At 36.9% G+C, this 27,950-nt stretch overlaps 2 protein-coding genes across 4 annotated transcripts; both read left to right on the top strand.

The window, feature by feature from the left end:
• The first annotated feature begins 3,222 nt into the window (after positions 1–3,222).
• Positions 3,223–27,211, top strand: LOC143470228 (uncharacterized). 3 transcript variants are annotated; one of them, XM_076968214.1, is made up of 27 exons: positions 3,223–3,392; positions 4,728–4,898; positions 14,339–14,489; positions 14,708–14,872; positions 15,360–15,463; positions 15,932–16,095; positions 16,217–16,329; positions 16,735–16,824; positions 17,116–17,269; positions 17,535–17,652; positions 17,764–17,920; positions 17,980–18,097; positions 18,177–18,337; positions 18,467–18,603; positions 18,675–18,817; positions 18,990–19,109; positions 20,401–20,556; positions 21,530–21,734; positions 22,079–22,299; positions 22,411–22,514; positions 23,045–23,161; positions 23,330–23,494; positions 23,621–23,811; positions 24,821–24,984; positions 25,261–25,410; positions 25,678–25,865; positions 26,183–27,211. In XM_076968214.1, exons 1-27 carry the CDS (start codon positions 3,296–3,298, stop codon positions 26,385–26,387), a joined length of 4,029 nt encoding a protein of 1,342 aa, XP_076824329.1. In that variant the 5' UTR covers positions 3,223–3,295; the 3' UTR covers positions 26,388–27,211. The 3 variants fall into 3 exon arrangements, with proteins under 3 accessions (XP_076824329.1, XP_076824327.1, XP_076824328.1); XM_076968212.1 differs by having other exon boundaries at positions 3,225–3,392; positions 18,672–18,817; XM_076968213.1 differs by having other exon boundaries at positions 3,225–3,392; positions 18,180–18,337; positions 18,672–18,817.
• On the top strand, positions 9,869–13,427 carry LOC143470229 (delta-1-pyrroline-5-carboxylate synthase-like). Its single transcript, XM_076968215.1, has one exon. The coding sequence runs from the start codon at positions 9,945–9,947 to the stop codon at positions 12,375–12,377; it is 2,433 nt and encodes an 810-aa protein (XP_076824330.1). The 5' UTR covers positions 9,869–9,944; the 3' UTR covers positions 12,378–13,427.
• Positions 27,212–27,950: the final 739 nt, after the last annotated feature.

Here is a 27,950-nt window from a genome sequence, read left to right on the forward strand (position 1 = left end):
TATTGTAAACAATAACTGCAGAATTTTCGTTCCCTCATCCATTAACGTTTTGAGTGATTTTTCTTTAAAGTAAACGTAATTACTGTTTTATTTTCGGCTTCTGGTTTAATTAGCGTGCCTTGAATTACCTTGAAAATGCGAGAAAATCGATTTTGACGGAACGTATCATTTACCACCCTGACCTGAATTAAAATTGTTATTGCACTGTATTTATAAGAATACTTAAGAAAAATCACGTCAATTACATATAATTCTTTTCTATGTTCAATATACAGTCATTAAATGTATTGTATTTCAAAATCTTGTTGCCGCTCCAAAGTGATGATGTTAGAGGATTGAGGTTAACAATTTAGCTATAGGCCCGTACCTGGCCAGGAAAATGGTTGTATAAGAGTGCACAACAGTTTTTGTTTGCGTGAACGCTGTTTAAAGTACAGTGTGTTATATCTGTTGCCATTGTGCCGGACAATTTGTGTGCGTAAGTAACGTAACCGTGCGGTTTATTTAATTTATAGAAAACTGTTCAGTTTGTGCAGAAAAACGTTCAGTTCAACTAACATGATCTGCCAAATGATTCTGGAAAGTATTGGACCTGCCGCTTCCAGGTTGTTGGTCTGTTATTCCAGCAGCGGAAGTTTTCGACATTTCCTGCGTATCGCCTTGTCATAAACGTATACAAATTTGGGCGTTATGACACAGTAGTATACACAACAATGTTTTTTCAAAATGGTAATTAGATGATTTTCCACGTGTAAAAATGCAAACTTGTTTTGACCAACATTCTGTTCCGTTCAAATATTGCTTCAATTTTAATAGCTAGGCTATGTAGCTATATAGGAGGATATGGCAAATACGAGGATAGATAGAAGACTAATGAAACTATGTTGATGGCGGCTATTCTAAATTAAAATTTAGTCCGGTTTCATGGCTGCGACTGCAATTACTATGAACATGGTTTTTTATTGCAAACCTTCAGCTCTTAATTATACCTTCATATTTTTAGTGGCATCTGAAAATACGCCAGAGAATTATATATATCTATCGACATCTTAAGCACCTAAATTGCCTGAACGCACGGCAAATTAGGAGTAACTCAGGTTATAATACTCCTGCAGCCGGCATATAAGATCGCGTGCCCGTGCCTTAATACGCATGGGAACGGTTCTTTTAGGACCTACATCACTTCATTAACTATAATTATCAAACCACATTCTCGGCATTGCACTTCTTATATTTACTGTAATTGTGTTGTATTGAAGGCAAAAGGCATACTTACAAAGCTTGAAATTATGCTGTCACAACTTCACCGCAAAAATTGTACGTCGTATATAAACGTAAACAAACAAATTACATGCAATTTATAATTTATGGCGCAAGGAGGTTGCATAACTGTGATCTATTAAGTCGCAGATATTTGACCACACCTAAGTCATTTCATTTTCGAACTGCAACGTAATTGTATGAAAAACTAATTAGTACTGTATAGGGTATCGACTTTGTGTGATAGGAAACTATGGTGAACTATGGAAACTTTATTTACAAACATCATAAAAAATACTTCTTTGCACTTAAAATGGAAACAGCTGTCTCACAATTCTAAACATACCACACTTATAACCAGTGAACTGTAAAATGCTGCAGGCTTTAATTCTTCAAAATAGAAACAGCGTAACAAAACATTGTACGGTTAACGCGCAAAACCCCATAAAAATCAGTTGGTAAAGCCAACAGCAGCCCGAAAAGTGGCTTAAGGTATTTTTTACTTTAAAACCTCAGTTTGCAGAATCCTGCCTAAACTCGACATCTGCAGGGCTTATATAGGAATTAGTTTAAGGTAAGCATGAAATACCGAAGTGAATGCGACATGTTGCATAACTTCTCTTGAAGGAAGGCTAAGAAAGTTCTAATTGAAAGTTACCGTGCTAGTTTTTTATGCACTTTTCTGGGTTTTGAGACATTTCAAATGGTTCATTCTTGTCAATTCAATCCACGGACGAATAAATTCAAAACAATTAGTGCAGGATCATTTAGCCCAGGACAACCCAATAAACGTCCATGAGTTGAATCGTCTTTCTGGGTCGAATTGTTCCGGGAGTAATCGTCTGTGTTAATTGAGTTGTTCTAGGGTTAATCGTTCCGCAGTGGAATATTCTGTGTCTTCACTTGACTGACCACCATCTCAAACATTTGAATACTTTTTTTTGTTTAAAGCATTTGTTTGATAACGAAAACAATAGATATATTAGTAAGCATTTCGAAAATTATAATTAATTCAACTGTGAAAACATATTTTGCCTGTTTAATTTTTTACAAGAAATATTGAAAAGTTTGGTAATGGTAATGTGTACTGTTTTGTGCAGCAATGACACGAAATTGACTCTGGTATATGAACTTAAAAAATCAATCGAATCTAAACACAGGCCTCAAGTGTAACTTATAACATATGCAAGAAACGGGAAAAATGCAAAAAATAATTTTAATCCCACGTTGGCATGAAGTTTAGCGAAAATCAAATTATAATTGAATCTTAAAAAGCTCAATAAAACACAATTTTCCTTAAGGTGCTCTTCAGTTTTCCCAACCCAGGTAGGTAACTTCTGGCGCACCATTTACGCATGTGCTGTGAAACTAGACATAAGGCTGCCGAGTTTCCACGAAAAAATTGAAGTGATCGCAGACGCATCTGCTTGACGACAGTTATCAGCGCACATTGACATTCGTGACAATAAGAAATTCTGCAAATCGTCTCTAGTGAATCGTAGGTCAAGCAAAAGTCTTTCAGCCAACCTTTGAATATCTCCCTTGGGTACAAAGATACCATTTAAATGCCAGACGAGTCGTACTTCATACCTTCAATTCTCAAAAGGAAGGATAACTACGATTTGGCAGCGCATATATGCAGCAAAGGAGTAAACAAGGATTGACGTGCGCGCTAATCTGAAAATCGTTTAATCTAAAAAGGCAATCAGTAGTTAAAAAACAACGCTCTTTCCAGAAACGATGATCATGAAAGTTTGGATAAGATTTCAAGAAAACCTAGAGAAAACAACCGAATATTTGAGCTATATTTACGGCAGAAATAAGAGCACTGGTTAGCGTTTTCAACTAAGTAGTTGTGCTGTTAGACTTGAAGTTTGTAACTAAAAACATTTCATGTCAAGGGTCACTTTTTACTACTGTTAGCCAGCTGCAGATACATTTTAGAGATTTGAAAACATTGCTGTCTTCTTATGTGATATGCGAGATAGGTAATCAGGCTTTGAATGATAAAAGTTAAATACCAAACCCTTGTAAAATGTTTGTTGATAAATCTTTATTCACTCTGTTTGCGATGGCTGCTGTTAGTTTAATGACAAATAAAATGGAAAAAGCGGCGGCAATAATTAGAGATGGTAAGCCCTTTTCGTTTTGGATTGTTAGTTAATTAAATGCTGTGTATTATCATTTTGGTCATCTATATCTTGTCTTGTATCCTTGTTGTAAAACGTCAATTTATTATCAATTACTGTATTTTGAATCTAACTCGAGCAATTGCTACCAAGACGTCAGTTCAGCTTATGACGCATAAATGTGTTGCTGACAATATTGAAGTAAAACTTGTCACAAAAGCTATTTTGTCCAGACTTACTACATTAGTTTGCCAATTGGTTAAATGTGTTGCGCTTATGTGGCATGCTCTTTCAGATAAACCATTTCATTGATCAAACGAAACATAAGAACTTTGCTATTTTCACCTGATTTAACCACAAAATTATTTAACCTATTACACAGGAGAAACAACCTTTCGAAAGGAATGTCAATTATTCATAATAACTTACATTCAGCAAGAATTTGCAAAAATGAAATTAAATGCACCAACATTCATTGTGAACATGAGTCGCAAATCGATTTGTGGATACTATAGGCCTATATGGTGGTTTAAAAATGCGTAATATTTTTAGAAATCGACATGTCAATCAGATGCGTACTGAGCGTAAATATGTTTGCAAGTTGCGCTGTGAATTCAAGCTATAAGTCACTCAGACCTGAAAGGCATACTTGCTGTTTTTTCTTTAAGTGCCTTCTTTTTTTCATTATCGCACATATTTTTGATTAACAACATATACCTATATATATACCTTGCTAAACTATATAGTCAATATAGTAAAATTTGTTAGACCCTTTCAATGTTGTTATAACGGGTTTTGGTACTGTTTTTGTTCAAAGGTGATATTTTTTAATTAAAGTCAAATTTTAAAGAAATCGATGTAAAATATATTCATGACATAGACCAGTAGGCTACGATTACGAAAATAACTTTTGGCCTGGTGATGTTTAAGGGGAATTACCAGTGCAACGGAATTATAACTTATAGCCTCATATAATTACGTATTACGTAGTCTGTATACCTACTTAAGTTTTTGAATTCGAGCGCTTTTGAAAATGCGATACTTTAACGTGTGATAGTCGAAAGTTTGTAGTAGCTCAAATTCAATTTAGCAATCGCAAGGACTGCAAGCGGAGAATCTTTGACGGCTTGAATGTATGGTTTGTTTGGCAAAGGCTATTTCTGAAATAACGCTTTGACGGGAATCAATTATTCAAAGCATTTAACATCAAAATTTGTTGCCACGCGCGCTAACAACAAAAAGACTTTCTCCAAACAGAAAAATTTGCTTGTTTATTATAATATTATATAAGTATTGATTCCATCAACTTCAGGCCTACAAAGAACATTTGTTTGTCAGGTCCATCCTGTATGGCTAAATGTGACGACTGGGATTTTGACTGTGGTCAAGGGCAGTGCATAAACATGCGAAAATTCTGTGACGGACGTGTCGACTGTCCAAATGGCCGGGATGAAATATTGGCTACCAAGGTTTCGACAAATATGTCCCATTATTCAACACGTTCTACAAGTAGGATAATTTTGTATAGATAATTCTTTATATTGTAACAATAACAGCAAATTGCTTTGTGTGAGTTACTTCAGTTAAGACAGTAAAACTTTGTCTTTTGACGTTGTATCGGGATCTTTATCTTCGCACGGTTACGATTTTTAATGGATTGAGCCTCGGTATCCGAGCTTGTATTTGTGCAAGTTCCAGCAAACACAATTAATAAAGTGTTTTTCATTAGATATTTGCTTTTTATATCGTATTGCTTCATTTGGAACTAATTGCCAGGATCATTAAACAGAAGCAAACGTCATTAGTACTTTGCTTAAGGCCTAACTGAGGGTTTTACAAGCTACAAGGTATGATGGGTAGCGTCTGTAGGCGCAGTTTAACGAGCACGGATCGCAATGACGCATTATGTTGTTGCAACATACCGCGTCTTAGCCTAGTTACCAAACTGCCTCAGCATCCAGTTTGTATAACTTGTTACGTCATGTTGGTGGTTGTAAGTAGCTTTGTAATCGTTGAAAATATTGTATGTTGGGTTTAGTGGTCGTGCTAACCATATGGTAATATACCATAACCATTTCACAGTACACCTGAAGAAGCAAGCTTATACTTGCGAAAGCTCGTGTCGAAAAATATAAAGTTAACTTTAACAGTACCAAAGTATATCCAGTTTCTTAATTTACTTTAAAATTTGTTTAACACGGTTCAGACAACATCAACAATAACCAATGATAGACATGAACATAATTATTCATATCTATCATTGGTTGTATTATTCTTGCACGTTTCAAGTCTTTGGGCTTTGCTGCTTCTTCCCGATCGTTGTTTGCGGGTGGAGTTGTTATTTTATCACGCTATAATGGTTAGCATTTTATTTTCCGTTCTCCCAAAGACTATGGCGAAAAATAAACAATACAATAAAATATTGCCAGCCTGTGCTTTAATAACCGCTTCACCATTAAACTCACATAGATTATAGTGCGGTGCTTTTCAAACGTTTTGATGGCGGTTCGCACTCTTTAATGTCACGAAAATCTCATCCGCACGTGATACAGTCCAAGCTGTAAAATGTTTGGCAAGCTGGCAATTTATTCATTTGTTCACATTTTCTTGGTAGTTTATTACTTTTTGAGACTAAACCTTTTACAAAAAAGTCTGTACCAGAATCCGTATACGACTATACGTTTATATGTCCGCATTTGTAACCCTAATTTGACCCGTACGAAAACAAAATCACAACACTCTTAATAGTCTTGAAGTGTTACGCGAGAGTTTAACTTTTCCTGTCGTGCGCACGTTACGTCAGATTTAAACTACCAAAGATCCAATGCGAACCGATATCGATTCCCAATTACGCTACCATTGCAATTTCCTTCAGCACAGGACGAACGACTCTTTGCTTCTGTTCAGTGGTCTTGCCTGGTGAACAGTTCCCAACTCGTGTAATACAAAAAAATTAAACAAATAATAAAACTTGCACGGAGACAATGTCGGCAACCGAGGCTCGAGCAATGAGAAACCTTTGCCGAGTATAAGTCTTGGAAAGATTTTCCTCAGTCCGAGGGAAAAGATTGTGATTCCATACCAGAGCAGTTCTTTGGGAAAAATTTTCATGCTATTCTTATAACCGTAGTTAGGCCTAGCCTACTTATGGCTTCCTTGCTTTATGGGTTTGGGCAATTTGGGCTAAAAATGTAACTTATAGAATGTTACTGTACAGTTAAAAATAGAAACGAAAAAGTTTTTTTTTTCAATCTCATCCACCTCACAACAGTGTGAGTACGCATTTACTTCAAGTCAAAACGATCCCACGAGTAATAACGGTCCCTAACATTTCATTGCTGATAAGTGCGTGAAAACTGCATCGAGGGCTGGAAGTTGGCAGAGAGATTAAATGGACATTTAAAAACAAGCAAGAATCACCACAACGAAATCATGAGAGTTACATTTAATCATTTTCAAGACGATACGGAGTTAATGGTCGGATCGCGATCGCGCACAAGCAATTAACCACCATTCACCCATCATTTCCAGTTGTACGTCAATACAAGAAAAGTGCACGACCTTAACTGCGTCTGTAACAGCACGCAACTACTTTACAACTATTTAAATCAACGAGATAAACCATCGCCTTTTTGTGATCTGATATCAACATGCTTCGTTGGTTTGCTATTTGTTTTTCTCTCTGTCACTTCAACATTTTGTCACACTTCTTTACTGACAGTCTTATTCATGGAAGGTATATTGACAAAACTGGATTTGCTTTGTGACAACTGCGCAACGTATATTCCGTATTAGCTTGCCTCGACCACAGCCCGACGCGAGGGTAAGCGTGAAAACGTCGAACTTGCACAATCAACAAGCAGCGTCGCTAAGAATAGCCAAAAACCGGAACGAAATCTCAGAAATGCACCGAAAAAACGCTTAAATAAAGAAAATTACAAAATACATTTAAAATTTACAATAATGATGTCTCAAAAAAGTTAACAGAGAGACGTGTTTGTCATTTTCACTACACTTTTTCCTGTACGCGCTAGTGCGTACAGTCTCACAGGTTGGGAAGCACCGGATTCAAGGGAGGAGGCAAGGGACCCGGGCCTCAGAGCCCCCAATAATTTTTTGGCCAGGTACATTGTGTTACAAATGTGCGAAATTGATGAATAATGCAAAAATAGAGCTATTCATCAATTTTAAAGCGGTTTAAGGCGTTTAAAGCAGTATTTGGGACAAAACTTGTGCGCTTCGCGCATTTTGGGTGGAGTAATCAATGTTGGGGGCGTTACAGCCAATTTTTAATTCTTTTTTGCTCCCCTCAATGCATACCCTAAATACGCCACTGCATGCTACCTATACAAAGTTTTATTTGCTAATGCAATATTACAGTGATGGTTATCGGTATTTTAATATTTCTCGTTGTTCGTTCACGCTGTTATTTAAGTAGAGGCTAGTTGCGCAACTTTTTATCGGTTGAACAATATCAGCAGCAGATATGAGTCTAATTAGACCCACAAAAAGGTGTCGGAGTTCATAAAGCAAAAGCTAAACGTAGCACATATGCGCTTTAGTCATAATTTTATTAATGAAAGGGCCCCCACCAATGCAGGGCCCTAAGGCACTCCATCATGTCAATCTGGCGCTGACCGGATTAGTGTTTAGAAGTTGAAGCGTAATAGTAGAAGCAACATAAATGAATCAACACGTTAGTGTTTTAGGCAAGTTTCAGCGATTTCTTTGCGAACACAATGTTTTGTTTACGTTCAAACATATTCTATGACGTCATCGACGTTGATTCATGTTTTCAAGAAAAAATCCCCTACTTCGTACTAAAAGCTATAAATCCAGCTGTTTTGTTATGACGTGTAGTAGTCTATTTATCTACTACTCTACTACGTTATAGTGATGGTATCAGGCCATAAACTACCGACGGCTTCACGCTAGCTCTGGAAATCTCTTATAACTTTTGCATGTTCTTGTTCTTTGTTATGTTTTACATTTTGATAAATGGTAACTTGGATATAAGCTTGGGCACTTGGCTTGATAATTAATTAATGATAATACAGATTTGCTGAATTAGGCTTAGCAGAGTCTCAGTTGTGAAAAATTGAAAATACTTAGTAGTAAGTAGGCTAAGCACAAATTGCCTAGGCCTATGAACAACAGACTGGCCGAGTCTGTTGGTTACCGTTAGTCGGAATAGACATAGACGTTATTGTGATGAGACCCTTTCGAGTAACGACACCAACCTGTCTGAGAAGAAAAAAAATTTTTGATTACCTAACCTTAGCAATGGCAGTCGAAATAGAAACACTGAAATTCTTCTTTAAATTACACATGATTTAGAGTTGACATCGGATCATAAAAACTGTACACAAAACACAACTTCACACAGCACAGGGCTTCTTCCATCCTCTTTACAATGAAATAAAAACTATCGGTAGATCAGGAAAATACAGCCCGCAGGGCTTCAGTTTGCAGGAAAGTTAACCTACTTGAAGCCGTACCTGAGTTGTCAATGGCTTATGATGTCTGAAGATGTGAGTTATATTCTATTTTATCTTTTGCCATTGACTATGGTGAACAAAAAATTGGTGCTAACCTTGTTATAGCAATTAGCCAAACATAACAAGAAGTATCGTCACAAACAATCAATGAGCGGGAAAAAGCGGCAACGGTCAGAAGCTTAAAATTTACAAGGTGTTACCTATATATCATGCAGTGGTGCTATAACGATAGAAGGTTAGCACGGCCACGAAACCAAATATATGGTGATGTCAGAATATTGACAACTCAATTGAAGAAGGTTAATGGTTCAATAAAAGCAATAGCAAGCTAAAAACAACTTTCATATATATATATATAAACAGTATATATATACATATCCAATAAATTATCAAGTTTTAAATGTATTTAAGTTTAGTGGTATCAATTCGAAATAAGGTTTTCTTATTAAAACAACACAAACAAAGAGCTTTTAAAACAATCATATTTTTAGGTTTGTTCAAAGCCGAATACTAAATATAATGATTGAAATAGACACACAAGCTCAAATCTTATTCAACAATTTGTTTCAAAATTCTTTTTAACCGTGGAAACAAAACAAGTGGATAGATTTTATATCAAAAGAGTTGTTTAGAGCGTTTTGAACTTATGTTGAACAGTTTGCATTGAGAATGATATAATACACCTGCAGTGAATGTACATAACAATTTAACAAATAGAACTTTTTATGTCACGTTACCACAGAATTATATTTTGTTCACAACATGCAAATATTTTACCAAATATTTGTTTAGTGAGGATGCTAATTTTGACATAGTAGAATGTTTTGACTATTCTCTGCACCTTGTAATCAGTGTCCCCATTTTTAAGACTGTTAATACAAACGGACAAAGTCTATTAAATTTTTTAATTTACATTAAATTTTTTTTTATATTATTGTTTAATCTTGCGTGATTATATAATTGACAAAATTTCTAGTTTGTTTGAATTAGTGGCAGGTGACAATCTAGCATACAAGTCTTTAATACACAGTTATGTAAAATACTAAAACAAAAGTTGATGACATTATCTGTTACAGCTTTTGTTAGTTTGGCTGGAGGAAATATGAAAATTGTATGTGTAAGTAAGAAAATTCTTTCTGTTTATTGGTCAGCTAGCAACAGACAATGGTCTCAAATACTTTCAATACGCTATACCAGCAACAGCTCGAATTCCAAAGAAACTAGCCTCATATCACCTTCTGCGCTGAATAGTCAGAAACTCGTGAAGGATGATAAGTTTGCATACACTTCTAGATCTGATTTAGCTAATTCACAGCGTCTTGTTGTGAAACTTGGAAGTGCTGTTTTGACTCGTACTGACCAAGGAGGAATTGCTCTTGGTCGTTTAGCATCTATTGTCGAACAAGTTGCCGAACTCCATGCAGATGGCAAAGAAGTCATGATTGTCACTAGTGGTGCTGTTGCATTTGGTCGACAGCGACTGGGTCGTGAACTTATGATGAGCCAAAGTGTTAGAGAAACAATCCGTAGCCGAAAAAATGAAAACAACACTTCTTCGGGTTCGAACAAAAACCAAGTGGATTCAAGATCATGTGCGGCTGCTGGCCAAAGTGGGTTGATGTCTCTGTACGAATCTATGTTTGCGCAATATAATATAAGCACTGCTCAAGTTTTGGTGTCAAAGCGTGATCTTGAACGTGCGCATCGTTCATATCTACAGTCAACACTGGATAATCTGCTTGCTCTTTCCATTGTACCCATAATTAATACAAATGATGCTGTAGTACCTCCACCAGACCCAGAGATTGACGTCGATGGAGCAATTTCTATTAAGGACAATGATAGCCTGGCAGCCCGGCTTGCTGTTCTTACAAATACAAATCTTCTTGTTCTTGTTTCCAATGTTGAAGGCCTTTTCACGGCACCACCTGGTGCTGAAAACTCAAAATTGTTACATACATACTCTACAAATACTAATAACATGGATGGAATAGAATTTGGAAAAAAATCTTCTGTTGGTTTAGGGGGGATGGATTCTAAAGTACAAGCTGCTGTATGGTCACTAGAGCACGGTACATCAGTGGTTATTTGTAATGGTTGTGCTGAGAAAGGACCACCTTTGGTTGATATAGTTGGCGGAAGAAAAGTAGGGACGTTCTTTACAGAAGCCCCCTGCAATGCTCATAGTGCCAACTCCCAAGCAGAGGAAGCTCGGGAAGGCAGTCGGGAACTCCAGCAGCTTACTACCGATAAAAGAGTTGAAATCTTACATCGACTGGCAGATCTTTTGGAAGAAAGAGAGCAAGAAATTATGTCTGCGAATCACATGGATGTAGCACTCGCCAAGAAAGGTGATACGCTTTCCCAAGCTTTAATGGATCGTCTTGTTTTGTCACCTGCACGTATAAGAGAACTTGCTAAGGGTGTTCGGCAGGTAGCTGAGAAAAGTTCTGGGTTAGTTGGGAAAATATTAGCACGAAGACAACTTGCAGCAGGCTTGGTAGCGGAACAGGTTAGTGTTCCCATTGGTGTTTTAATGGTGATTTTTGAATCAAGACCAGACTGCCTTCCCCAAATAGCATCTCTTGCAATCGCAACCAGCAATGGAATACTATTGAAAGGAGGAAGAGAAAGTGCTCATGCTAACAAATGTTTACATCAAGTTGTTCAAGATGCTTTGGCTCTTTATCATTGCCAGGAAGCTGCACAGTTGGTAGAGACTCGTGAAGAAGTATCGGATATTATTCAGGATGCAACAGGCCTAATTGATTTGATAATCCCAAGAGGATCTTCAGAAATGGTACATGGCATCCAGCAAATGGCAGCAGGAACCTCAGTACCTGTCTTAGGACACAGTGAAGGCATTTGCCATGTATATGTTGATAAAAATTGCTCAGCAAGCATGGCGACACGAGTTGTTCAAGATGCAAAATGTAATTATCCTGCTGCATGTAATGCTATGGAAACGCTTCTCATCCACAAAGACCTAATGCACAGCTCAGTTTTCAAAGAAATCAATGATGTTTTGCAAGCAGAAGATGTCACCATTCATCTGGGGCCAAAATTAGCATCTCGTTTGCTCTTTTTTCCTTCTGTCGCCACGTCAATGCGGAAAGAATACTCAGCTCTTGAATGTTGCATAGAGGTAGTTGACAGTCTTGAGGAAGCTGTTCAACACATAAGAAAATATGGAAGCGGCCATACTGATACAATAGTAACAAACAATGAAGATGCAGCGCAATACTTTTTAGAAAATGTTGACAGCGCCTGTGTCTTTCATAACACCAGCACACGATTTGCCGATGGGCAGAGAATGGGGCTTGGGGCTGAAGTGGGTGTCAGCACGACTAGAATTCATGCACGGGGTCCAGTTGGAGCAGAAGGGCTGCTAACTTACAAATGGATTGTCAGAGGTGACGGTCATACTGTCCATGATTTTAGTCCAGATGGCACAAAACAATTTGACCACCATGATCTTCCATTATTATAGACCCAAACTGTACGTTATTCTCGTATAATTCAAACCACTTTCATTTACCCATAACTCTTTGTTTGGATAATAACCTGTGGTTTGAGGAATCACCATCATTCTTAGCATGGAACATGCTGGTGTGGTAATGGTAAAATGGCATTGTTTTATAAAAACTTTTGCATTTCATCTTCCTATTTACGGGATATTAATATACCATACCTAATATTAGGTTTGAAAGTTATAGTGGGTTGGATGTTGAAAGTCTCGTTAGTAGTTACCAGTGCCTACTGAAATGTTTGTCTTTGTATAAATAAGTAACTTTAATTTATTTCGCAAGGAGAAGCCTGTTGTAATTCTTTATCAGATGTAGCCTTTTTGTGTGAAGCACATCAGTCTAAATGGCTATTTTGTACAAAATCTTTAAGCTTAAAATATCCCTTTTCTGTGACTGCTTTCCATTTACATATTTTCTACTGTTAATTGTACTCTATGTCATTTATATATGATATATTTGATTTCTTAAAATCTGATACACAAGGCCAAATCATGAATTGTGGTTGCATTATCTGTATAACTGTGTAACTGTTTTGGTTTAGTCTCTAGCTTGCAATCATCATAAATGCTTATGCATCAGTTGCTCTATTTCTTAATTATCCTTATTTTAATCATAGACTTGTATCTTTGCTTACAACATGCTTACACATTTTGTTGGTTAGAACTGTTTTTCATGTGCTATGATGGTGTTACTCATGTTGGTGCATTTTTTAGTGCAGCAATTTATGCTGTTATATTTCGCTTAGCTTTCATGTGCAATGCTGAAAAATCGCCCCTTGGATGAAATTGGAACAATTATAAAATGTTCAATAATATGTATTTTACAATTATTTTAGAACACTTTATTTTTTGTGGAACGGCCGGATAAAATAAAATCTGTTTATAATTGTTCAGTTGATATTCCTAAAATAACTATTTTGCACAAAATGTTTGGTTTACTGAGTGCTGTAAGGAATTAAAAAACACTATGATGCAAATTAGAAACTTGTTTTTTGCTTTCTTGTTGAAATCAAGGGTTAGCCAAGATGAATATTTTCCATAAGGCATTGAGCAAGTATAATATATCGGAGACATATGGTCAGCTGTTATCTCCAGCAGAATACCCTGACATTCGAAGTGCATTCAACAACTAATTCTTAAGCAATGGCTGTCATCATCAGTCTTGCAACAAAAAATGTAGCCGTTGCTTTGTAAACTTACCATTCTGTTATTTAAATTCTTGAACAATCTTGTTTGTTTTACAAGATTAAATTTGTCCTGATTATAATTCCTGCTGTTGGACTCTGTTTGTTTTATAATCCTTCATAGTTTGCACCAGTTCATGTATAAGCATAGGTGGGCAGTACTGCGGGACTATAGTACCGAATTACTGTACCGCGGTACTGTTTCAGTACCGATACCGTCGGTGCTTTTGTATAAAGGACCGAATTACTTTTTTCAAGAAATTTCAGTCGGTCCCGGTACTCGGTACTTTTCACGTGATTATTTTAAAATTTAAACAAATATGTTTTCAAAAATACTGTACATGTCAAATAATCCTTAATGATAGTTTTAGCATCTGTTGATCTTTTTTAATCAAGAAATGTCAAGTGAAATTTCAAGCGATTAACGTCACATATGTTTTGACCTGGAGTAACCTTTACCGGGGGCATAATAGCGGCAACTATTGCATTTGCAGCAGCATCTTTTACACAAGAAGTACCAGTACCGACAAAGTACCGAACTACTTTTTTAAAATAGTACCGAATACCGGAACCGTCGGTACATAGTTTGCCATGTAGGCTACCGGTACCATTACCGACTGTACTTTCGAAGTACCGACTGCCCACCTCTGTGTATAAGGCAAAATAAGAAATTAATGATGTGAACGATCGAAAATGCATGCTATTTTTGTAAATTGTGCGGTTCACATCAAATTTTTATAGACGTCCTGGACCCTACTAACCTGTCATGTCGTAACATCTTGAATGACGCTGATCAGTTCTGCCTGCTACCAGAGAAGTACACGTGTGATGGAACACAGCACTGCGACCCTGAAGTTGATGAAAGTCAAGAATTATGCGGTTCCAAAAACAGGTTAATTTTCTGCAGATGTAAAGTTGTTTCATGATGCAAGTGTAACATACCTCAGATGTTTTTATTATCTAATGTTCAAAATGCAATGAGTTTTTTGTTCTGCGCTATTATCATTATAATGCACATTTACCGTAATTTATTATGCTCTCTTTATTTTTTATCCTAGCATGTATCACAAACGAACTATTTTTGAGCGAATTTTCAAAAACAAATTTTAGATACGTTCAACAATGTAACAAATACCAGGAAGACTGCAGAAATCGTCTGGTACTTGAATGTACGTTATGCATTGAAAATGGTCAAGTAGCTTACAGTGAAATAAAAGGTGGCTACGAGTTTGTTGGCACAGATTTTCAACACGAATGCGCGTCTGCCATATTCAAGTAAGTTCACTGATCGGTGATCAAACGTAGTAATTTTTGCCTGTAATGGTTTCACAGTTCGTTGTAATTTTAAAGTTGTGATTAAAGACGTGTATATCAAATCTGCGGCAGTGTCATAGGCATGCATGAAGGCAGGTATTTGTTTTAAGCCAAAACAGATGCTGGTTTAGTTTCACTAATCCCGCATATGTCTCTCACAAAAGCATGATAACAGAAATTAAGTAAAGTAATATTCCAAGTCAAGGTGTTAGCCTACTTGAGGATGGATATGCCTATAACTCCACTTACTGCTCGGCAAACCTTGCCAACTGCCATTTGCTTTGCTAATTAATCGACAATTTCCACCAGATACCAAAAAAATATATAAACGTTGTCGTTTTGTAAATGCCTTATTTTCTTTATTTAAAAATCTTGGTTGTTCTCATCCAGACATTGGTATTCAAGATTTCCACGTTCGCATTATCGTCGTTGTTATTAACCTTGACAGGTGTTTGGACAAATCAAAGTGCCTAACCGCCGACCAATTCTGTGATGGTTTTCGCCACTGTGCAGATGGAAGCGATGAAATGGTTGACGTAAATGAAGCTGACGGTAAGGCATCAATTAATTATTATTGACGTTATCAGCATGAGGTTCTACCGGAAACATATGGAGAAAACTTTGAATTTCTTGGTCGATTTTCTCCAATTTAGGAAGTGAATTTGTATAGAAATAATTGCTGTTATCATGTTGCTTGTGGTGCGTGATTTTCAATTTGTAAAGGTTTTATTGGATTAGGATTAATTTAACTGCCCATTTTTTTAAAATGTACGGCAATTAAAAGGTTTTTGAATTTGTTTTGTTTATGTTCAAAATTGGGGAAATAAAACCATATATGAGCCATAAATTGCATCATAAAACTGCTTTTGGTTGATAAGTATAGGAAAATTATGACAGAATGTTTTCAATTCAATTCAATTCATGGACAATGCATTTCGGCACGGTCCATCACGCTTTTAATCGCTTAAACGCTACTTATTTCTGCCGCCGTTTTATGCGTAGCGTTTTTCTTTTCTTAAGGTATTTGGTGCAGTAACAAATGGAACTATGTAAAACGCCAGTGTGTCCTACCCAACTTCTACATATGCGATGGAATTGACCACTGCGAAGACAGAGTGGATGAGTGCGGGGAAAATTGTACTGATCATTCAGTCTTTTGTAAAAATGGGAACTGCATAGCAAAGGTATAAATGAATTTGTTATTACACTTGTTTCTATTGGTTGATGTGTAGCACGATCGGGAAATCGCTTAGCTTTGAACCTAAACTAACCAGTAAGCAAAGTGGAAAAATGCTCGCTTTTTAGTTAGGGATATGGGGCGACGGAATGGATAACTGCGGGGATTCGAGTGATGAACTCGGGGGAGATTCTTTCTTTAAATGCGGGGATTCGGAAAACACTATCATCGCAATGGAAAAGTATGTAATTGGATATTGCATTTTGCAAGCACGGCGTTGTAGAGTGGCTTATTTACGGTATTTATATACATTTCTGTTGCTAATAAAACTAACTGCCACCGAGACACCACTATATGTAATCTTGCTGACGAAATCAATCTTGGTATCTGGACAAGTTTTATTTATAGCATGTAAGCTTTCTATAACAATGATCCATATAACAAAAATCAGTGTTACAGGACTAGAATTTGAAATCGTAGGTAACCTTATTGAGAATTAATGTTAAAAATTAGAGTTGAAATTTGTCTATTTTTGCAGTCCATTTACATGAGTTGTTAAAGAAGCCTATATAGGTTATACGGTTGGTTGACGGACGTCGCTTAGAAAGACGAATTTGCTGCACTTTTTCACAACTATTTGTTGTAGATTTTGTGATGGATTTGTCGACTGTCGCAACGGCGCTGATGAGATTACAGAGAACCCGGAGAATTCCAACGCCGTGTTTTGCTCTGGATAGTCAGTAAATTTAAAAAAAACATTTAAAGCTTAATACCTGCAGCATAATAATCAGACATTTGTTGGAAATTGTTTAGACTCTTCAAATTTTAGTTAAGTTATGTTAAACCCTTCATAACAAAAATCGATATCCAAGAAAGTCTTAAAATCCAATCTATTTCGAACTCCTGCTGCTACTGCATTAAACTTACACGCAATGAAGGTTGAGCATAACACGCTCTATAAGTTGAACATTTGCAAAAAGATTTAAAGAACCGCTGACGACACTTCATACTTGCGATGTTTTTGCAGCTTATCGTTATTGGAGAGAAAATGTTTTCTACCAGATCATCACGTATGTGATTCGACAATTCATTGCAGGGAACACCATGACGAGTACAATTGTTCGACGCCTGAACTTCAAATATGCGACAACAAACGGGTCATTGACATATATTTGCCACATGTAAGACAATTCCTTGTCAAACAATTTTCTTATGAAGAAGGAGTATTTTTAAATCGAAATTTAAAAGAACTGAATATGTCAATTTATAGCTAATATTGCATGATTGCAATCGGGTTCTCCCATATCTGGCATTACCTAACACTGGTTGTCGACATATCACCATGTTATGAAGTTTTTCGACGGCAAAAATGGCAGTTAATGTTGTGCATGAGTGAACTTAATGTTCATATTCTCTAGTGTTTTTATTCTGACATTCACATTTCAGACTTGTGATTTTATTGATGACTGCTACGACTCATCCGACGAGTGCAATCGAGACTGTAATCAGACATTCACTTGTGAAAGCGACGGGAAGTGTATTGCTTTTGAGAGGTTTTGCGACGGTATGTTATCCGGTTTTTAAAATTCCTGCTCTTGCTCGAAAAGAACGTAAAGTCGAAACGCAATCGCCTTTGGTGCAAGAATAACAATCAAAATGGTCCATACCTCTTAAGGGGTTCCGGATTGTGAAGACGGAAGTGACGAAAAAAACGTCGAACGACTTTCACCGGGAGAGATCTTATGTGATAACGTACACAATCGTTGCACGGACATAAAATGTGTTCTCTCCAGCAAATACGTTTGCGATGGCCTCGACCATTGCGTCGACAGGTAAGTGCTTGCGTTACAGTTTAAAAGTGATAACACATTCTAAGCTTTGCTATGTGCAGAGTGGACGAATGTGTACCCGGATGTAAAAACTCTTTCTTTTGCGAGAGCGGCGACTGTATCTCGAAACATGAATTCTGTAACGGTGATGATAACTGCCAGGATCGAAGCGATGAGAAGGTTGAAACATGTTCAGTTAACCCATTTATGACTTCAGATAGGCTTGCGATTGTTTACACAACATGCTATTTCCTCTCAGCAGGTTGACACTATTGGCTTTAAATGCACGGTAAAATCGTCTGAGAAAAACTTACAATCTTCCACCTGCGTTCTACCTCAGTCCATGATAGAACATTCCAGCGATATTTGCTTCGACAACCTGGAAAAATGTCACACCGACAAAGAACCAAGATGTTTTAAGTGAATGGTTTTAAATCGCGCAAAGCTGTACATATGTCTATCTAACTGAAGTTGTGTCAATCTATAACCAATTAATATTTTGTAAATACAAAGACTCTATTTGAATAAGTAATTACGTTCACTTTGCAGATGCCTCTCCGAGGAGGTGTACGTGTCCCCAAAACAAGTGTGTGATGGTGTGATCGATTGTCCTGATTTGTCTGACGAATGCTTGTGCGAATATGGAGATGTGCCATCCATCTGCGATCACCTTTGTCTTCACCATGGTATGCTGTATTGTAGTCTGATGTATTGTTTGTTACTAAATTTCAGCGGAAGTTATTGACTTGCACAGAAGGCGGTTGTAGCCATTGTAAAATTGGACAGTTCTCTTGCACCACTGTCTCTTCCACCACCTGTCTTGATTTATCTCGTGTATGTGATGGTAATCTGGATTGTCGAACTGGCATTGACGAGCAATTTTGTGGAAACACGACACAAGTCAGCCATTGCTTTGTATAGTCTGTGTTTGTCTCTTGTACTTCACACGCTTTGGCGTTTTGCTGATGACGATTTGCCTTCATGAAAGATTTATTTTTCTAAATTCGGCTTTTAATACACCATGGAATATCCAAATACGGAGCATATACTCACCTTTTTTTATATATGTTAGGGCCTGTCACCAAATTCGACGAAAAACTTCGTTTGTGAAAACGGCAAGTTTGCAATGGAGTGCGATGGTATCATCGAATGCTCGGGATTTGGCGACGAGTGTCCGATTTTAAAGAAAAAGGTAACATCGATAGTTTTGGTGTCTTTAGAAGCGAGTTTAATTTTGAGAATTTAACGGTAGAACCCTCGTCAGAAAGGCTATAAATTGGATGAACAGTTTTAATAAGCGTTTTCAAGGTTATATTATTCTAATCTCGTTCTGAAAAGGTTTTAATAAATGGTCAGCCGACCGCCTATGTCTGTAGCTAGCTTTAAAGAACACTGGTTTAGTTTTGGGTTTTTCTAGTTCCTTGATTCTCAATTAAGAAAATCCCTTGCAGTTTCATTCTTTATTTGACCAAAACCGTTTTTAAATTTATTAAACTTCCGATTTTTTTCAAAAAAATCGAACCGTTGTACCAAGGTGGTAATAAAAAAAGTTCTTGTTCAGTCGGTTAACACAACTTCGTTTTCATGCCTTTTGCAAAGCAATTAAAACTGTGTGCAAAGATAAGGCGCGTTTCTACAGGCGCCTGTTTATACCTTATGAGCTGTGTAACATTGTTGACGCATAAAGAGTCCTTTCTCAACAGGCATTTTGATACGTTTTTTATAGCTACGCCCAATGCATAAGCCCGAGTTGATTTGATTAAGCATTTCGATCCCTGGTCGTAACTAACTTACCCCACGGTAATTTGATTAATTGATTGAACTCGTCTCCGTTGCTGAAATTATTGCAATGCGGTAGACGTTTCTGGGTTTAAAAATTTCATGCACTTAAAAGGTTTATATCCTAGTTTATATCATTTGATTTTAACAATAATTTAATCACATCAGAGTTTATCAAATTTTGAGTGTTAATGGTTTGGACGTTTTAATTTCACTTGGTTGAAGTTTATCCTTGAAGGCTTTGTTTCCCATGCGACTTGGTATCAAACTGATGTTGGAATTATCTTTGATCAATCGACTATGAAGTTGCTGTTTGAACTCTGATTCTCTGAACTGCAAGCAAAGAGTCCTGCTTCGCTGAAACAACTTTTACAAATCTTTTTCATCTATTTTAGCTTTTATTAGAACACAAAAGCCTCGTCTAGAAATAACATATCGATTTTATACAATAATTACAAGCATCCACTTTTATTCTCGTTACGAACGAAATAACGAATAGTTCGTTAACACAACAACGGACAATGAATAGGCTTAATACAGCAGTATATGAACCATTAAATCTTTTATACTGTATATCAATATATGGATACATAAAAAAATGCTTCCAAAATGCAATAGACGGCCCCAAAATACACACTACGTAGCAAAACAATTTTGATGCGTGTGCGTCATCTAGCGTATGACGGTAAAGATTTTTTTGTCAGGAATGGGGAAATTCCTCTAGTTATGGAAGTGCTTTGAAAGACCACAAGTGCAGCTCGACAGCCACCAGCCTGACAAAGCTGTGTTCTCAGCTCTACCGTGACTCAGGAAACCAATATCATTGTCCTGGCAACAATGAACTGCTGGACGCAGAATACGTAAGATATTATTTATTTGGATAAAAATTATTATAAAAATTTATGATTAATTTTTATTATTATTATTATTATGACGATTAGTCTGCAATGTTATTCGTCTACTTATTATGATTATTAGTCTACTATAATTTTTGGGACCGTTCGATTTTTGAAGCCTAACTTCAAATATTTTAGAATGTTAAATTCTATAAAATCGTCTGATGTTACGTGACGCCTGTCTGTAGTCACGTGTGCTGTGACAAACCCCGGCTGCAATTCCCATGCTGCACTCCCAATTCCATTAACCAGCACGTAATATGAATGAAATATGTAGGCAAATACAGTGTCGTAATGACTTGACTTAAATCCCTTTTTAATTACAAAAATGACTTGCCTTGACTCGAGATTTCCATTGTGAGGTAAGACGAGTTTTTTTCCTTTCGTCGAAGCAGATTACGTGTAGCTTAAGATGGTGTTTGTTTGTCTACAAACGCCTATGGGGCAGAAAAACGAAGAAAGTTTCAAAAAACCGCTTGTATTGCTCGTCGACAGAAACGATAGTTTTGCTTTCTGTATGACTTGGCTTCAGATATCAATTGACTTGACTTGACTTGAGTGTTATTTGCTAAATGACTGGATTCGAATTGCGACTCGACTTTGATGACTTTGTTACGACGCTTGGCGAATGTCTCCATTCACTAATTTGTATTAGGTATATTCCCTAAAATTTAGCTTTTCACTCGGAAATATCTCAAAACATCCGAGTTACGAGTTACTAGATTAGTCATGATTTTCAATGTACGAGAACTATTTCAGTATATTATTGCAATCCCGTTATGATTGTTTGAGTGGTTAGTTGGTTACGCTGACTAAAAAGTACTCCTCTACGTTCAAAATCATATTTCACAGTATAATAAGTATAATAACCTTATTCCGTTCAATTTTTTTTTGAAAATCCTTCCATTAAAGTTTTACAAAAAGTCTTTTTTTCCAGGTTTGTGACGGAAAGGAACACTGCCCCAGCGTGAAATCACATCCACGCGATTGGTCAGAGTTGTCTATCGACGAAAGATATTGCAATTCGTCACGCTTCATTTGCCACATGAGCGAGCCTCGAGAAAAAGGCAAAGTGACGATCACCCGAAGTCAAGTTTGCGATGGCAGCTGCGACTGTAGAATGGAAGAAGACGAATCTGAAGGTGCGGGGCTGCTGCAGCTTAAACTGTAAACAAATTATAGAAACGAAAGCTGGTCGCTTTTTGTTTGTATATAACACTTCTTCAAGTTTCACTGCTCTTGTAGCCTGTTACTTCTTTTGTAACAAATTCTTGATAAGAAACTGTAGTTTCCTTACACGTTAAATAACTCAATACTGGAAAGCTCGATATATGGTGTATATACACAAGGTGTACAGTACCGTGTATTTGCAAAAAATGTCTCAAGTTTTCTTGGAAGATATCTGTGAACAATGTTTTTATAATTGCCTTTTCCAACTTTTGTCGACATATTACATATTATATTATTACCATTGTTCTATCTCCAGAGCTCTGCGGAAAAGGCTCCAACCGTTTTTATTGCGAAAACCCGAACTACCCGTTCGCGAAGGATTCAGTGATTGAGGACGCTTTACGCCAGCAGCGACCATTGTTCGTAGCCAAACAACTAGTTAGAGACGGTAAACCGGACTGTTTGGACGCAAGTGACGAATGCCCCACATCCTATTTCCAGGATAACCCCTTCTCATCCCACTATTACATGATCAAGGTAGTTACTGATACGCTGTATACAACTTTGGTTAAGCAAACAAAATTTTTCCTATTTTCCCATTTTAGTAAGTTTAATATTGTCCTACTATTAGCTGTCTTGTTTTTCCAGGATATTGTTCTAAGTGTTCTTGTCTGGGTCATGGCCTTGTTGGCTTTGGTTGGAAATCTCATCGTAATGTGGTTATCTGCGATTAAAATGAGAAAGAAAAAACGGTAAATGTTGAAATTTCTTCGCCGTTAGAAGCCGCTGCTTCATTACGCTTGTTGATTTTGACATTACTGCAGTGGCGTTACCTTCCCTTGCGTGAAGTCCACATTTAACAAACCATCCGATGACAATTGTGACGAAAGGTATGGTTCAGCCACCACGGGCGCGAAATAAGATGACAGGCAGTGGTTCCCATATGGGGTCATGTGTTGTGATACGTTAAACGTTGTTTGACTGAGCTGTTAATGATTGCAACGGATATAACCATATTTTTCTTTTTACAATGTAAATAAATGTTGATGTTTAAGCTTTCGTGAGGTAAGCTCGAGTTTTGTCCGAAATATGAATAGAATTACGACGAAACTTTTTGACTGACAAGGCGATTTTCATGAGTGGAGTAAACGTTTTATTGACAACCATGTAAAATAAAAACGGGAAATACTTAAGCGTTTTTATTACACGATATTGGAAAGTTTATACACCTAGGACTTTTTTACTTGTGCTGCTTTTCTTATGCAAACCGGATTTTTCTCAGGTTTACTGCAATGCTGAAAACCAACCACATCTTAGTTTTTAATTTGGCCATTGCTGATTTCCTGATGGGAGTATATCTTCTGGCGCTAGCAATTGCGAATGAAACTACCAGTGGAAAGTAAGGTTCTGCAAAATTTTTGGTGCATCCTACTTAATTTAGTTTAATTTACACTCAGCCAGTCAGCGTAATTATTTTTTCTTTGCTTTTTCATCCGCATATACTGTCAAAGTGTAGTATTACTGTTATTTAGTATTCTACTTTGAAACCATGGTTTTTTGCTCTCAGATATTGCTTTCACGACCAAAGTTGGCGCACCAGCTTCACTTGCTCATCTCTTGGCACCTTAGCGATGATATCCATGCAAGCATCTGTTCTTATTCTCATAATTCTTACTACATACCGTGTATTGGCGGTTTTGAAACCCTTCTCTGCTGAGTCGGTTCAACTTAGGTAAGTTTGAAAAGTGGCTTGAAGTAGAAAAGATGTCTTTGCTGTATACGGTTTTCGTTTCACCTTCTGGGCAGGATAAATTCCATACACGACGTGCACTTTTTTCTCATAACTTTTCTGTTACAGACACACATGGCTGTTTGTTTGCGTGGCCTGGCTCGTTTCGGTCGTGGTGGCCTGCATTCCTCGCCTGTCCTCTCTCATGGATTACTTTGTGTCAGAGATTCGGGTCTCGTCCGCGTTTTCTGTTTCGATTACTGCGAACAAAACCAGGATGCAGCAATTTTTACAAAGGCTGGAAGCTCTTGGCCATCCTGGTAATGCAATATAGTGCACCTTGATTATTACAGCGAAGTCTAAGAAATATTTAAGCCTAGAATTTAGAAACTTCTGTAACCTTTTAATGCAACATTTTTGCAGCATATATGGCTTTTATTTTAAAGTTTATTTTATTGATTCAAAAGTTTCAAATTTTAGCGTTTCATTTTCAAGTCTGTTTTTGGCAAAAGTTGGTTAAAAAACCAATTGCTGAGCTAAGGACACCATTTTCAGGCCACTTAATACTAAACAATAATTCATCAAGAAATTTAGCATGGGTCTGATCAAAACAAAATGACTCGTACTTGTTTAGTTTTCATTGATAGCAAAAAATATGACCTGTTATAATAAAAATGTCTAAAACTTTTAGAAAATTATTGATTCTAGTGCCTTTGAACGATTTTCTTGAAAGAATAAGCCAAGTTTTTAGATTAAAAAATGGTACAAGTTGTAGATTTTTAGGTCCACATTAGTAACTTTTAGGTCCAAAAAATCCGTGTAGTGATAATATATTCTTAATTTTAAAGCGTTAGGTATAATTTATAATGGCGTTGTATTCAATTTCAGTTTAAACGACGTATAAATTTAGCAAAAACAACTAATACAGGTAAACCGATATATAACTAAAAGGAAGCGCTCGATCAGGGTGGCTGAACTCTGTGAAACGCATTTGATTCTACAAAAGGTATCATATGAAATGTTCAGAACTTATTTAGCAGTATAATCTTGAAAAATATTTTGATTCTTCCGACTCAAACGGTGATGCGTATTACTCTTCAAGTTTATTCGATTGTTCTTTGATCTATTTCTAATGTACCCTAAACATCATATAAATTTTATCCAGAATCGTTCATTCTTTTTGTAATTAAACTGCTTATAAAAGTCATAAATAACATCTTATAAATAATAAAATATAGTTACTTATAATAATTCTTAACATAACAACTTATGTACTCATACTTGCAGCGCTCAGTCGATTTCAATAAATGACGTAATTTTGTTTTTCAGAAAAAATTGGTTTTTCATCGTATGGCGACGAAGGCGAGAGTTGGTCTTACATATTAGAAACCATCCAGCACCGCTATCCGAGCTCTTGGAAGGATTTCAGAATTTCAGGATATTTTGGCTTCTACGGCTCGAACGCCGTCTGCTTGCCAAAAATATTTGTGACGGTACGATGGTAAACTTTGTCTAATCAGGATTATCTAATGGTTTAGGAGTAATCCCATAAGGGAGATAATTCGTAGAACGGGATAGACCCAAAAGCGGAATTTCACGACCGTCTTTCATAAAAGTCATTCAAATTTCTCGCTTCACTTTTAGACAATTTTTGTACAATGAACAAATTACTTACCATTGGTTTATTGTTATACATTCCGCTAAAAGCGGATATGAGAATAATTCTGCTAACTTAATTTGACAAATTACATATATATTTGTTTTTTAAGGTCGACGACTCGTCATGGGTATATTCAGCTGGGGTCATGACATTTGACTTCGTCGCTTTTGTTTATATTCTCGTATCTTACCTGGTGATTTATTTCGACGCCAGAAAAGTGTCGGCTAATAATAGAATTAACGAAAACAGAACAATGCAGGTGTGTAAGAATGTTTAGTTAGAATGAAGCACAATAAAAACCTGCAACTGCTTTTGGTTGTCGGTTAGAACTAGTTTTTTTTAGTTGTTTCAATAGTTAATATACTTGACATTTTACTAAGTAATAAACTTGCCCAACATAATAAGACTAGAAGTTCCGGAAAGACTCAGAATATATTTCATTATTGCATCTATAACTTAGTCTTATTTCGATGTATTCAACGTAAAAATAAATGCACGTATTTCACTTGGGGCTATTATTCCTCAGGCTCGCATTACGAGACTTGTAGTGACCGATTTTGCGTGCTGGGTGCCAGTCAGCGTTATGTCTCTCCTTTGTTTGCTTGGTGTTTCCATTTCACCGGTGGCATACGCGTTTGCGGCCATCATACTACTACCTGTGAACAGCGCTCTTAACCCTATTCTGTATTCGAATATCTTGAACGTTATTTACAGGTAAGAGTTCAAGTTTGCTGTTGATAGCTTACCTGTATAAAAAGACCACAACCTTGCTTGCGGTTTCAAGTCACCTTTGAAATGTACCGTTCTGTATTACGTTGTATTGTTCGAATGCTGGAGTGTCAAAGATCAATTATTTTTGCGTGAATGCATATCGCAATTTAAGCATGTCTTTCAGACGCGCGTCGTCGTCCGAAGTTGTTCAATTGCACTAAGTAAATTTTCTCCGACTTGGCGAGTTTACTTTAGTTATCTGAAAAAGTCATTAACCGCTGTTATTTGATTATTTTGACCTGATCTATCATTTTATCCAGCAACTGCATCAAACCGACTACCGACAAGTTTCGTAAGAGGATGCGTCGAGCCAATTTCAACCGAGTGCGCAAGCGCAGCCTGTACAGTCGCGGCTCGATGGCTATCACCATGACAACATCTCTTGACTTCTTGCACAAGCCTGACGCCGTTGTGGGCTCCCCCATCCATCCTCCAAATGAAGTGGTAACTGCAACGAAACTTTAACCGAAATCGCTACTAGGAAGTGTCCCAGAAGTGGCACTTTTGGCCATGGAAAGCATTTTAACTCTATATCTGTTGTTAATTTGAAGCACTGTTCCTAATAGAGCACAAGTTATATCGGTTTTTGCTGTGTTATTAGGCTTAAAAGCGTTGTTTGCGAATGACTTGTTGTAAGAGAGTTGTAGTATTTAGTTGTGCAACATCATTGCACCACACGGGATTGCACCCACAAGGAATTGCACCCACACGTAATTTCAGGATTTGCACCCACACGTAATTTCAGGATTTGCACCCATACGGAATCAGAGGCGTACCTAAGGTTTTAGTGTCCGGGAACAGAGGTAACATTTAATGAGTGCAGTCATGCGAGGACGCAATCACTGTGGAACCTTAGTATTGTCAGTTGTATTAAAAGAAGTTCCTTTTTACCGTGTTTTGCTTACCAAGCGAAAATTTGCGCAAACAAACGAATAACAGAGCAAACGAGCTTGACCGTATACTTGTTTATGCTAATCCATAAAAAATTCGGATTATTCGGACCACAGGCAATTTACTTGGATTGCCCGTCGGCTACATTCTTTCCGCTTCAAAATTTTTTCTACAGTTGTTAATGAAGATGAGCCTTTCGCTTATATAGCAAATATAGCACTGATGGTATACTACAGTCTCTTATGAGACCAAATGCTGTATTTTCTGCTTTTCTTTCAATTTTTGAGAGTCCACTTTTTTGCGCCTCAGCTGAAAGAAAAAACCACTCAAATTTCAATTGCTCGCAGCAGTGACGTTCAATTAAAACCATTACATCAATGTGCGTGCACTTAACTGTACTTTTCTTTGACTTCTCGATTTGTGGTCTGGTTTGCACTTGATCTGTTCCAAAGAAGAGGTATATGAAAGCTCCTAAGACGCCAATAACTGCTGCTAACCAAAAAACGTTTTTGCAACAGAATACTGTCTAAAAATAAAACCACTGCAGTCTACTTTACCTCTAGAAATGCTTTCCTGTGTTGATAGCTATACCTAATTTCCTATAGCTTAATTCTAATTTTTACATTTCATGTCAGCTTAATTAATATTTGCTAAATCTAGTTAACTCAATGTCGGTTAATTGGCAATTTGTAAGCTATATTTTACTGGGTTGAAATAACGGTAGAGGGGCGAGTGAAGACCAATTTCTGAGAGTTAAATTCACTGAGGTTAATTCATTTTAAGTCTAACATATACTTTATCGCTCTTGATGGTGGTGCTACAGAATCCATGAAAGAAGTCAGTGTGTTTGAGATAGCAGAAAAGATTCTTCCAAAATGTGGAGCAATATCAACAAAGAAACATACGTGTCTAAAAGCTAAAGATTTTAATGACGGATGCATCAGTTCAGAATACAAAAGCATTTGAATAAATTTTTACCCTCCCAGAAATCATTAATTATGGGATAGTTTTATGTTGCCAACAATACATGAAATAAACATACACAAAGCACTGTATCTTGTTATACTGTAGTTTGTAAGCCTCGTGAAGGGGCGGACTGGTCCACAAACGTTTACCAGGAAAATGTTCCAAAGGACC

Source organism: Clavelina lepadiformis, chromosome 9 (genome assembly GCF_947623445.1).
Source record: "Clavelina lepadiformis chromosome 9, kaClaLepa1.1, whole genome shotgun sequence".
In the NCBI taxonomy this organism is placed as follows: domain Eukaryota; kingdom Metazoa; phylum Chordata; class Ascidiacea; order Aplousobranchia; family Clavelinidae; genus Clavelina; species Clavelina lepadiformis.